This window comes from Cibotium barometz, chromosome 1 (genome assembly GCF_041138505.1).
Source record: "Cibotium barometz isolate CiBa-2024 chromosome 1, ASM4113850v1, whole genome shotgun sequence".
Taxonomy (NCBI): Eukaryota; Viridiplantae; Streptophyta; class Polypodiopsida; order Cyatheales; family Cibotiaceae; genus Cibotium; species Cibotium barometz.
Window position 1 is genome coordinate 23,737,196 of NC_141046.1, and position 14,310 is coordinate 23,751,505.

At 39.8% G+C, this 14,310-nt stretch overlaps 1 protein-coding gene across 1 annotated transcript in view; it reads right to left on the reverse strand.

Moving 5' to 3' along the window:
* LOC147641757 (uncharacterized) overlaps positions 1–5,063 on the reverse strand; it is a 44,870-nt gene extending 39,807 nt beyond the window's left edge. Inside the window, exons 1-3 of the mRNA XM_086799179.1 lie at positions 4,133–5,063; positions 3,827–4,009; positions 2,534–2,730 (exon numbers count right to left, since the gene is read on the reverse strand). Of these exons, the coding sequence (XP_086655305.1) occupies positions 2,534–2,730; positions 3,827–4,009; positions 4,133–4,975 (1,223 nt within the window). The 5' untranslated portion in view covers positions 4,976–5,063. The remainder of the gene's footprint in view (positions 1–2,533; positions 2,731–3,826; positions 4,010–4,132) is intronic.
* Positions 5,064–14,310: the final 9,247 nt, after the last annotated feature.

A 14,310-nucleotide genomic window follows, 5' to 3' on the forward strand; every position in this document is an offset into this window, starting at 1 on the left:
TGCCTTTCAAGCAGCTAGGTAAGTGCAATCGATCATTGCCAATTCATCATTCATGTTTTCATCATCCTAGTCTCCTTCTCATTAGTAAATTACTTTCTTGAATTATGAATAGGTCGGAATACTTCAAGGTAATGGTTAAGAAGATTGGGAAGTATGGCTCAACCTATACGCCCCCCTCATCCGAGAGCTTGCGCACTACATTGCTCGACAAGGAGAAGCGCATTGTAGAGCAAGCGGCCGACAACACAAAGCGGCAATGGGAGAGGAACGGAGTCTCCCTCATTGCGGATGGATGGAGTGACACCCGCAAGAGGAGTATTCACGACATGGTTGCATATTCCCGTGGAGAGATGTACTTCATCTCATCTCATGATGCATCCGGCACTGGGAAGAGCGCAGATGTGCTTGCGGCGGAGTGGGCTACCACCATGGAGATCGTTGGCCCCGAGCATGTAGTGGGCTTTGTTGCGGATGGGGAGCCTTCCAATAGGGCGGCGGGAGCTATTCTCCAAAGTATGTATGAACATGTCACGGTGTCCTTTTGTATGGCTCATTGCCTAAACAACCTCCTCAAGGACATCGGGGCATTACCATGAATAGGCCGCTCATTGAGGAGGCCAACACCATGGTCTCCTTTGTCCTCAACCGCCAAAGACTTCGGCATGAGTTCAACAAGAGGTCCTGTCTCTCTCTCCTCGAATATTCCGACACCCGGTTTGCCTACAACTTTCTCATGTTGGGCCGGTTGAAGGATTGTAGTGGTGCTTTGAGGGGGCTTTTCCTTAGCGACGAGTTTGTCGCTATGCAAGAGTCCCATACAAACACTGGCCAAGAGTGTAGGCTACGGGCGGATGACGCCTCTTGGTGGGAGCGTGTGAAGACCACAGATGCTATGGTGAGGCCCATAGTCCACCTGTTGAGGATTGTAGACGCTATGCAGCCATGCATAGGCAAGGTCTACGAGGCCATGGATCGCATGATAGAGAAGTTGAAAGACTTCGTGCCTGACGAAGACAGATACGAGGAGATCCATGCCTTGTGTCTAGGAAGGTGGAATTCCTACTACTCTCCATTGCATGCAGCAGCTTATGTGGTGGACCCAGAATTCCAAGGCAACAAGCAGGAGAGCGACCGGGAGGTGAGCGCTGGATGGAGGATCATCTTGGATCGTCTTGTGCCTGATGCATCGGTTAGGCGCAAGATCAGGGACCAGCTTTCGATGTACAAGTCATTTCATGGCTCCTATGGCTGTCATGATGCACAGGTTGACCGCTCCAAAGTTGGTGCTGCTCTATGGTGGGAGGACTTTGGTTCAGATGGACCGGAGCTGCAGCAGCTTGCCATCCGCATACTTAACCAGGCCGTCAGCTCCTCTTGCTTGGAGCAACTTTGGAGTACCTACAGCCACATTGCCTCTAGGAAGAGGAACCGACTCAGGGTAGAGCGTGCCAATGACCTTGTCTTCGTCAGCGCGAACTTGCGAATGCTTTGCAAGAGCGTGACCAAGAAGGCAGATTCCTTCACCGAGTGGGAGATGAGTCAACAAGAAGAGCAACGGGAGGATGAGGTGCAGGAGCAGCATGCCAGTGAGGATGAGACTGAGGATGAGCTTGATGCTTCTTTGGCAGCCGCACAAGCTACCCATGACCATGAGGCGAGCACTTCACGTGGATGATCATTCATGGATCATGATTCATGGGCCTTACTACTTAGCTCTAGCCTCTAGCCTCTAGCCTCTAGTCTTCAGCACTTTTTTGTCATTGACTCATTTGAGTCCGTCCTTGTATTTTGCCTCCTTAAGGCTTAGTCCTGACTCCTGAGTCCTGACTCTTGAGTCATGACTCATTTTGTATCTACTTAATTATTAATATGACTCAAAATCTTAGCATTTTAGTGTAAATTTGTGCTCATTTTGATGTACTTCCAAAGTAGAATAAGTGCAGAGTAGAAAAATTTTTAAAAAAAGTATTTTTTGAGTGCCGTTCCCTCCCCCGTCCCCGTTCCCTACTTATGGCCGTCCCCCGTCCCATCCCCGTCCCCCGTCACCGTCCCCCGTCCCTTGTGACTTGGTGGGGCGGTCCAGGCGCCCAAAGACGAGAGGCCCATCTCGACACCGGCGGAGACTAGAACAGAGGATCACGACCATACTAGCACGGCATGGGAGACGTCCAATCAGAGTACTCACCATGGAGAACATTGAGGATATCCGCTATTAACCAATGAGAGACATCTTTGGATAGTGATGTATATGATGCTTACCTTTGGTGCTGGAGTTTTCCTTCCCAAATGTTATCCATTAGGAGCTCCTAGTACCTTACTTTTCCTCATAGTTGCTGTTTCAGTTTCAATTAGTTGTTTAGTTGTTTTAGCTTTTCTTACACAAACATTGTATCAGATCCACCAATTGTTGTAACCTTTTTGGCCTTTTGAAGACGTTAATATATCATTTCATTTCTCTCTCTCATCACAATTATAAATGAATACCTAAAAGAATTAGCTAACACTCACATATATTAAAACCCAAAATACTCACTGTTTTTGTTTTATGTCTTCTGTTAATACTTGGAACTGCTTCTGCAAGTTCTCAATTTCTTTCATGCGAGTAATCCGCTCCTCTTCCAATCGTTTCTCGTTTTCTTGCAACTGCTCTCTCAATCTTTTTATCTTTACAATCTTCCTTGCCTCAAAAATCCTGATGTCATTTTGGAACTCCGCATCCAAGCTACGCATCTGCATAAGTAGTTTTTGACAAACTAGTGAGCTACCAGATGAGAATATATGAAGTTGACATAGTCAATGAGAACAATTCAGCTAGAATTTTCAGCTTGGTGTCCCCCTACATGCTTTCAACAGCAATCTTGAGCTTCCACAAGATGCCTCTTGACTTGCTTTAGATAAGCTACAGAGCAAGCCTGCGTGCATACGTGTTGGAAGTAGTGCAAATATTGATCTTTCCAGCAGCCCTTTGGTTGCAGATTTGTATATTTTCTTTAAGAAAGGCAAGCACATGATTATCATCCTTTATGTGGGCGACCTCATCTTGACAGGAAACCATAAAAAGATCTCAAAAATGCTTTAAAGAGTTTGAAATGACAAATCTAAGCTTATGCAATGTTGTTTATGAATCAAGTCTGGCAACAATCCAATGGCATCTTCACCTGTTAGTGCCCCCATGAAACTTGACAGGAGGCCATCCTCTTATAGACACTTCTCCACTTATGGAAGATTCATTGTCCAGGATACTCCTAATTATCGTCTAGAGCAGAAGGCCAAACATCCACATTGCAATTAGTGTAATCAGCATGTTCTCAAACAAGGCCTTAGAAGACAAGGACAAATTCGACAGAGCCTTGACCAGTTTTATGACTCAGAAGGTGATAGCTTAAGAGGCATGTTACTTCGTTCAAGGTGTGTATCGTGGATCAACAAATATTGCTGTGGCAATCTTATCTACAAAGGCTGAGTACAAAATGGCCTACTTTGCTTCATGAGTAATCGAAGAATGTGGGAGCAGTATATGAGCAGCTAACAAAGTTACATTGTGAGAACCAAAGCAACGAAAGGGTTGCACACAAACGCCATCTTCATGCTTGTAAAAAGCATATTGAGATCACATATTACTATGTGTGTGGGAACTCGTCATGGAAGAGAAGTTGAGATAGTCTATACAACTCAACAACAAAAAATCATAGGGCTCTAGAGCAACATCTTCATCTACTTGGCATCAGACTGAAGAGGTAGTCCACCTTCATATTGACATTGAGGGGGGTGTTGAAAAACTTCATTTCAAAAAAACTAAGCTTCACATAGAGATAAAATCACTTACTTTTTCTAGATAACTCCGCTCCATATCTTCTGCTCTCCTTCTTTGACTTGCTATTTCTTTTTGTTTGCTCTCAATAAGACGTTCAAAATGTTGTTTTTGTGTCTTGAGCTTCAACTCATTTTCAGCAAGATTTTCGACTCTTAGTTCCATTTCTTTGAGCCGTGCTTGCTCTGTGTCATGCTCCTGCAAAACACATAGCATAGCATCAAAATGTGCTAACTTCCCATAGAATTATTAGAAATGCCAACTTTGCTGAAAAACGCAGTAAGAAACACATGTCGTTAATAGAGCACATTGGTGGATTACCTCCTTGAACTTTTTTTGAGCCTGCTGGACTTTCTCATAGTAGCTTTCTTCTTTCCAATCCACTATCTTTCTTTCAGGATCTAGACCTTTCATGACATCAGGAGTGGCCAGAAATGCGAGCATCTCGGGTTGCCGGTAGTCATCGACCAGGCCTCGACGTTTCCTTTTGAGCCAGGTCCCATCATCCCTCCCATTCCTGGGCTCCGGGAACCTATTTGCTACCATCTGGGCCTCTAAGTAGCCAATGGCCTCTGCTCTGAACACAAGCAGGCCAAGGTATTCCGAATGCCGCAAAAACTTCGGCTCATGGAGCGTGGGAAACTCTCTACTCAGAAACACATGGACCATCTCACATAAGTCCCCTTTCACCGGCATGGTACGGACAATGAGGAGAGGCGGCCAGACAATGAGATGATTCTTGGCCGCCTCAGGGTCAATGGAGGCGGTCCGGGTGCTGCCGTGGCCACCATCATCGTCTGCTTGAGACCGTTCATTCACTCTGAGGGCTTCTTTGATTGCATCGCAGTAGCCGCGGTGTTGGTGGACCCTTTTCTTCTTGAAAGATTCAGCATGGGCAAGGAGGGCCTTCCAGCCTTTGAACCACTGCAAGGTAGGGCAGACTGCACAGCATTTTTCATCTCTGTCTGTGACAAGGTTGGGTTTCTGGCCTCCATGGGTTTCCTTCACCAGGTTCTTGAGATCAGGCAAGTATCTCTCATAGGCTTTCTGTCTGATGAGCCGCTTCTCGTCTTCATCATCTTCTTCTATGTCACCATCGTCTTCCTCGTCTTGGTCTGCATCTGAAAAGCAAGGCTCTTCATCGGACAGACGACCTCTCAGCATGGCTATATAGAAAAGCAGTCGCGCGTCAAGTTCTCAACGCATTTTGACCTTAGCCAAACAAAAAAGCTAAACTAGGTAATTATAACTCAATTGAACTCATTATTGGAATTGGATTTTCAAGTAAAGTACCAACTTTACTACTAATAAAGCAATACTAACCACCCTCGTGAGCTTTAAAATTTGGGTGAAAACATACAAATAAAACAATCTCTAAGGATCAATTAATTTCCGAGCAGGGAGATTGATAGGTAGGAGAGCGTTGGAGTTCCCAACCAAAATTGCCCAGGCCGTATTCGAGACTCAACGCTTTGAGAAATTCTATTCATGTGCACAACTCTCCCTATGTGTAAAAGTGCAAGAGCTTCCAACTAGTTGCTCCAGAGTAACCTAAAGATTCTATCGTGATAATTGGTGGACTTCAATTGTGCAAAATCTTCCCATCTAGAATGTGAAATCAATGTGTTCTTTGGTGAAATGGCAACATTATGTGCATAATAGACAAGGATGTCAACTCCCCAGCATAGGATTTGCCTAGGGATGGTGTGTAAAGATCGTGAGAAAAAAGCTGCATGTTAACATGTCTTGCAAAGTAGACGAGAGTGGCAATGTTTCTAGAGTAGATGCTTGCATTGGTCTATGATTACCTCACTGATTTTAATGTGTTCTTTGTGTGGCTCACTTCAAGGATTATTATGAGATCCTATAGAGAGGTTGAGGATTCAAGTCTCAACACCGTGGGGATGTAGAACAATGTTGTAGAAGAAAGTTCCTCTAAATTCCTCATGGATTAGATGCCACAAGCTCATCTTTAGGTGAAAGTTATGTAGTTTACAGCATTATGAAAATTTCAGTAACTAGTAAGTTATCAAAGGTCCACATGAAATTCTTCCACCAATTGTTGTATGAATATTTTTCCCATAAAAAAAGGAGCGACTAAATTGTATTTTTACCAATCTTTAAGCTTGAAAGCTTAACCCATTGTGAAACTTTCACATCAACATTTTATTTCTTGTTCGTCTTCCACAAGTGATATGAACATGGTCATTTGATCTTGACCTTTAGCATTTTTTTAGGTTCTCAATCCTAAAACTTATTTCTTGTTAGTCGTCCACAAATGATGTAAACATGGTCATTCGATCTTGACCTTTAGCATTTTTTAGGTTCTCTAATTTTAATCACTAAAAATTATCTATGGAATGTATAAATTTATCCTACTAGTATAGGATTAGTGACAGACAAACAAGAAACCCTATTTGCAATTGCTTTCCTCAAGCCATAACTTTGTCTTTTAATTTGAATAAATTAAAGTAAGGTAAAAAAACACGTTAAGCATACACTAAGACTAAACGCTTGGTCAATACTAGGCACTTAGGCTGGGTGCGTCCATTAAATTTAGAACAAAAAAATATAACAAAATCAAGCAAATTAGCACTCCTTTGTTGGAAATACAAGTGATGAAGGGTGCAATAATTTGGCACTAAGGGGAGGTGGGGCATGCAACCTTAGGATATAATGGAGGGGGATTTAGCTTATGTTCTTTCAAGAAAATATATCTTCATATAAAAAACCAATCAAGATAGTATTTTAATGATATATAGAATCAAATAATGATCTACAATCAACAACAATAACACAACCATCTTATTCACTCTTTACCCTCCCATGGATTTACTCCATCAAACATTGAATTCTTGATAAGATATGTTATTTATTTGTGTTCATATTGCTTATTATCATGATAAATCATTAAAAATGAGAGATTTCGCCACGTTCTTCATGATTCTTGACATTGGCACTTGAATCTTGATAGAAATCTTTCAATCTTCCATGTCTTTTGCATTGAAATCACCATATAAATACATTGTTCCTCGTGTATTTTGGGCTCATGGATGGCTCAATCACTCAAGGAAAAGGCGTGAATGCATATCCCTGCCCATGACCCTTCATGTCTCATCCCTAGTGTCACCACATTCAAACTGAGGCCTATGGAAATAAATTAAATCTTGTATCATTGGTCAAGGATAAATATCCATGTGAGTATGAGGAAGTGTTGTAAAGTTGAGGGAATAACTTTTGGCTTTGAATGTTGTCAAAATAGTGTAAGTGGAAAAACATCAAAAATGGCAAAATGGCAAAGATGTGTTGGAAATGAGTTGAGATTTATGGGAAAATCATGTGGATAATATTTTGTAGAGGATTTAATGGAGATTTTATTGTTTTGGAATTATTTAGAATAATTAAGGATAATAATAATGATGTGTAGTGAAAGGTATGTACATATAAGGGTATGTAAAATGGATATAATGGTCAGGAATTTCAATATGTTTGGCTATTACAAGGGATGGAAATGTAATATATTTTGTGTAAAAATGTGTAAAAATAATGTATATTTAAGGGTTCAACATTTTCCCCACACTTGGATGTGAAGCATCCTCACAACACCGTTATGACAAAAACCCTATCATCCCCATATCATGTACAAGGCATTCCCTTTCAAATTGGAATGTGGTAAGGTACTAGGAGAAAAAGGATAGACACTAGTAATAAGAGTAAATGTCCTAGCATATAGCTTGTAATTGAAGGAGAGGGTGACACCTCACTTCAACTGTCATATGCCAACACATCAGGACATGAATTAAGAATGAGTTAATCATTGCAATCATTAGAGGCAATGAAGGAAATACTATAAATAGTATAATCATGTATTAGAAAGGAAATGAAAAGGCATAGCTCAGTTCATTCCATTCTTTATCTATTTGTATTTTGGAAAGGTTAAGGGTTTGTAATTGATGAAAGGCTTCAATTGGAATTGTCTTTCCTTTAATCTATCTTTTCAAGTACATGTCAATCATTATCTCAATTTCCCTTCAGATTTTATAATCTTCAATAACCTACAACATATTCACTATCTTACCTTCCTTTACCAACATTTCCTTGGACATGAACATAGCCATCTATCAACCAAGCTTTATTATAACACATAGGGTTCCTTTGTTATGACTTGGATTTCATTTTAAGTTTTAATTGGATTCATTAGATTGTGTTGAATTGTCCATTAAGAAAATTAAGAGTGAAAGTAAAGGGAACTATTATGTTTGATATGGATATATCATTTTGTTATTATCATTGTCGTTTGAAAACATTGAAAAGTTATCACAAACGTCAACAATTCAATTCCATAACCCTCAAAAGCTAGATGCCAAATGGCATGGAAGGCAAGTGAGCTACAAGCCGATAGGAGTGAAATGAGCTCACATGCTTGACACAACAAACATTGGCAAGTGAGCCACAAGCTAGCAAGAGTAAAATGAGCTCACGTGCATAACACAATAAACATTCTCTACTCTTTGCATCCATAATCAACACAAAACACCATAATGTTAATTGAAAAAGAAAAGGATGTAAGGGTGAGGGTGGGAAATAAAGGTGAAACTTCGTTTTTAAAAAAATATTAGAAGGATTATATATATATAAAAAGAAAAAATATTAGAAAAAGAAAAGGATGTAAGGGTGAGGGTGGGAAATAAAGGTGAAACTTCGTTTTTTTAAAAATATTAGAAGGATTATATATATATATATTACACATTTACATTAATCTGAATGTTTGCTAGATTAGATATATAAGAGGAGTAGGGAAAAATAGAAATATTTGGTTTCTTGTCATTAAACAAGGTCAAAACAAGTGAAAGTTCTCCCTTCTAAACACACATATTCATCATCCTAGGAACATAATTGGAACAAAATCTAGTTGAAGATTTCCTTCCTCTTTATCAAACAATAAAACTTCCACTCTTGTTTGAAATTTAAACAAGGTTCATCATTATCATTTGCACCGTTTTCATTCTCTATAACCATGGCAAGGAAAAAAGAGAATACACAATGTTGTAAGTTAATGCATAAGTGTTACGCATGAGAGAATTTAGAGAAAGGTCTCCTAAGGAATTTTCAAGGTGTATTGATGAGGAAGATCTTGCTTTCTCCCTCTTACTACCAAGAGATAAAATTTGGATTTCTTCTTTCTTCTTTTTCCTCAAGAAAAGAAAAAGGAAGAGGTTGCTTTCTCCCTTTTACTACTAAGAGAGAAAATTTGAAATTCTTCATACATCCACATCCATTCTTTCACATCCATCCCATATTATTAGCCTGATTCACATGACATCTCATCACATCTATTCACATCACATCCATCCATTCATTCACATTTATCTGATTCACATCTATCCATCCATCCATTCATTCACATTTATCTAATTCACATCACATCTATCCATCCATTCGTTCTTTTATAAAAATCAACTTATGTGGAAATAACACTTTTATAAAAATCGACTTCTGTGGAAATAACACTTTTATAAAAATCCTTTTATACATCTATTTATGCATAAATTCAATTTTAAGGAAAATAACACTTTCAAAATTAAAAAAAATTCCTTTATGCATCTTTCTATGCATAAAATCAAAATCAATGAGAATAACTCTTTTGAAATAAAAATAAATTCCTTTATGCATCTTTCTATGCATAAAATCAAAATCAATGAGAATAACTATTTGAAATAAAAATAAATTCCTTTATGCATCTTTCTATGCATAAAATCAAAATCAATGAGAATAACTCTTTTGAAATAAAAATAAATTCCTTTATGCATCTTTCTATGCATTTCCTCAAGAAAAGAAAAAGGAAAAAGGCTTGCTTTCTCCTCATCAAACAAGGCTAAAATTTCTCTTGTAAAGTGCATAAATGAAGATCCAATGAAGTCACAAACCTTCAATTAAATCATCTTCTTCATCATTATCATTGTCACTCTCCATTATACAAGATCAAATACAAAAACACCATCCCTTCTCTCCATAAAAAAATCAATGAAATGAAAATACACACGTTTTGCAAGCGAATGGAAGTGGAAGGAGAGTATGTGTGTGTGAGTGTGGATACGTTTGTGGTGCAAGTATATATGTGTGTGGTGTTTGTTATGTGTATGTGTATGTTTATGTTATTATTGATGTCTTTATGTATGTGTATGTGTATGTGTATGTGTATCTGTACATGTTGGTTTGTGTATGTGTGTATATTTATGTTATTATAGATGTCTTTGTATATGTGTATATGTACATGTTTGTGTGTGGATTTATGTGTGTGCATAGTTCTATGTGGTGTGTGTGTGTGTGTGTGTGTGTGTGTGTGTGTGTGTAAGTGTGTTATTGTGTGTGCGTAGGGGACTGAGGGGGTTTGAAGGTTAAAAACCTTAGGACTTAAGGCTGAATTTGTTTTCTCTTCTTTGTTTTTTTTATATGAAGTAAATAAAAACTTACATGTATTTTTGTTGGGTTTGATGTTGTGCAAGTGGGGGACGGAGCTCTTGAACAGGTGGCGATTGGTTGATGTGGCAAAGGTGTCTGCAAGGTAAGGCTCCATGAGATCACCGACGGCATGCATTTGGTGGCTCAGGCAGCAAAACAGAGCAGTGGGCAGGAAGAGCGGAGGTTGTTTTTTTAATATTTTTCTTTTCTTTTACAATTTTACAATTTTATAAATTTTGTTATTTCTTAATTGTTTGTTCTCTATTTTTTAATAACTTTTGTTTTTGTTTTGGTTTTATTTTCTTCTTTTCTTGTTTGCTTTAGTTTGGAAAGTTACAAAGGGGGATTGCGTGTTTTGTTATAAATGGAAAAAATAAAGATAGGGGGGTTAGAGCTTGGGTTGATTTGTTTATTTGTTTTTATTTTATTTTAATGGGAACACTAAAGGAGAAGGGTTGGTAGTTAGGTTTTTTAATAATAGTTTTGGGTTTATTTTTTGGGGTTTTTGGTCAAATTTAGAGAAAAGCCTAGGGGGTATTTTTTTCTCGATAAGAAAGATAAATAGAAAAGGGGGAGTTTCTCTTTTTGAAATTAAAATGGGGTATGGTCGATGTGCATGAAATCATCAAGTGGTGGGTAGGCACATCATAAAGTGATCTTACAGGTGCAGGCCAAGGGGGCCCCTGGAGCCCATAAAGGGGGTATCCCTCCTCTGCACTTCCCCCATGAGGCACAAATAACTTATGAAGGGATTTAGAAAGGTGTCATGTTTAGCTGAAGAGCATTCAAAACAGGGTGTTTCTATGGCCAAGACAGTTTAATTGTGTCGGAGGGTGTGAAGAGGAAAATGGTAATGTGTGGGGTAGGCATGAAGACATGTAAGGAATGAAATGGTGCAAGGTTGGGAAGGGGGGTGCATGCATGTGCCACAGCAACACTTTGATGCACTTCTTTCTAAGAATAGCATAAATAGGAAAGATAACAAGGAGAAAAGGAGAATGGACTCTCTCAATTTCCACCATGTTATTGTATTAATCTTCACACGTCCACCATGTTATCGAATTAATCTTCATACATGCACAAACCATCGTGCTTCATCCTTGAGAGGATTGACAAGTTGCTTGCTTCTGTACCGTATCCATGAAGAATAACTTTTTACATTGCATCCATTTCAAACTTTCACAAAACAAGAACCTTGAGAAGTGTCCCCACACTTAAAAGGGGAGCCGAGTTTTGCCCACTAGGGGGAGTCATGAGATGATGTTTGATGGCCACTTATATCGGAGTTGACGAGACTTGATAAGCATCCCCACACTTGAAAGGGGAGATATGCATCTACCATGGGGGAAGATAAGCATCTGCCACCCACCACTAGGGGGAGTCATGACAATGTCACCTAGGGAGGTGACCACTTGTATCGGAGTTAATGCGAATATCACTAAAGGAGATGAGATGCATGTTGAAGGGTTCACTGTATGCATCCCCACACTTGAAAGGGGAGATATGCATCTACCATGGGGGGATATAAGCATCTGCCACCCACCACTAGGGGGAGTCATGACAATGTCACCTAGGGAGGTGACCACTTGTATCGGAGTTAATGCGAATATCACTAAAGGAGATGAGATGCATGTTGAAGGGTTCACTGTATGCATCCCCACATGTGCTTCTGCATTAGAACTTATCATCATACTTGAGGATAGATGGACAATAGGGAGGTGTTGACTAGGATTTATGGAAGGGAGACTATCATCTAGAGGAAGAAGATTGTTGAACACGTAGGAGTGCACGTGGAAGTACGGAAGGAAGGAGGCGATAAGGACGACAACCACATGTAGATAAGATTCTAGGGAGGGTTAAGAGACGTACTAGGAGCATCAGGGAAGCATTACAATCAGTAGTGGTTACTAACTATAGGAAGGGCTAGGAAGGAGAAAGGACTCATGCCAAGGATCAGTGATAGGATCGTCTAAAAAGGGCTAAGAAGGAGAAAGGTTGCATGCCAAGGAGAATCAACATGATCATCTAGAAAGGGCTAAGAAGGAGAAAGGTCTCATGCCAAGGAGCATCAACATGGTCATTTAGAAAGGATTGTTAATGGTGAGGAGAGTAAAGAGGCCCATCTACGAAGGTGTACCAACAAGGAATACTATCACTAGGGAGGCCGAAGAAAAAGGGGCCCATCTAGAAATGCACACCAATAAGAAGAACTACCACCCATAGGGAAGTAAGGATGGAAGTCGAGGATAAGGCAAAGGAAAATCTATAAAGCCTTAGGAGGACAATCACATGTGGAGAACAGTCTAGGTAGGGTTATGAGATCTACTAGGAGTGCTAGGGGAGCACTACCATCAGCAGTGGATATACTTACTAGGAAGAGTTAAGAAGGAGAAAGGGAGCATCAACAAGATCATCAAGAAAGGATTATCAATGGTGAGGAGAGTAAAGGGGCACATCTAGGAAGGTGTATTAACAACAAGAACTACCATCTAGGGAGGTAGAAGCACATTGATTATTCTACAATCCATGATTATCTCGATCAGAAAGGAACATGACATATGAAGGGGTTTCAATGATGAAGCTTACACAAGAACCTCCCATGGAGGCACCTAACTTCTCATCGACGACAAGGTTATAATAATGTGGAACTCGATGAAGAATATAATGCATGGACCACCTAGGAAGGCAGTCAAGAATAAGAAGGGTGCTCAGGGATGAGGCTACCACAGTGTCCACCAAGCTTATAATAATGTGGAACTCAATGACCAAATAACAAACTACCACCCATAGGGAAGTAAGGATGGAAGTCGAGGATAAGGCAAAGGAAAATCTATAAAGCCTTAGGAGGACAATCACATGTGGAGATCAGTCTAGGTAGGGTTATGAGATCTACTAGGAGTGCTAGGGGAGCATTGCCATCAGTAGTGGATATACTTACTAGGAAGAGTTAAGAAAGACAAAGGGAGCATCAATAGGATCATCAAGAAAGGATTATCAATGGTGAGGAGAGTAAAGGGGCCCATCTAGGAAGGTGTATTAATAACAAAAACTAGCACCTAGGGAGACAGAAGCACATTGATTATTCTACAATCCATGAACGTCTCGATCAGAAAGGAACATAATGTATGAAGGGGTTTCAATGATGAAGCTTACACAAGAACCTTCCATGGAGGCACCTAACTTCTCATGCAGCAAGGTTATAATAATGTGGAACTCAATGAAGAGTATATATAATGCATGAACCACCTAAGAAGGCAATCAAGAATTCGAAAGGTGCTCGGGGATGAGGCTACCACAGTGTCCAGCAAGGGAGGTGACACTAACTGGCTTGGGGCTGAGGCTACAAAAATAAATGGTTGGCCTACAATGTACAAATAAGGAAGAAAATAAATATGGCTAGGGGAGGCCACGCTCACCATATTGCTTTTTTGAAGCCATTTCCATCACAACCACCATAAGCATCATCATCATCACCTGGATATGGATTATAATGGCCATGATTTGGAAAAAAAGATGCCAAGAGGATGCCTAGCTGACACGATCTCCTCTGGGCATCTTTTTTTGTGTGAGAACATACTAACCACCACATCCCCATCTTTATCGCAATATATATATATATATATATATATTGCAAAGACGGAACCCATCATAGAATCCAAATCATCCCCATCTTCATTTTTATTTTTTTTTGCAAAGAGGGTTTATACCCAAAAAAAAGGGTCGAGGAGGCCGCGATGGCTTCAAAAAAACAATATGGCTAGCGTGGCCTCCCCTAGCCATATTTATTTTCTTCCTTATTTGCACATTGTAGGCCAACCATTCATTTTTTTGAACCTAGCAAAATATCTCTAGCTCGAGCATGGCCATTTTGTTTTTGTCTTTGCTAAAACAAAAGTTTGCAACTACAATTCAATCTCACAAAGTATCCCGTATCCATCCATGTATCGCATAACATGGCAATTCACATGTGTCAATTAACTCACTCCCACAAACAAAGTATAAATCCCACAAAAACTATGCAAATTTGCCACAAGACA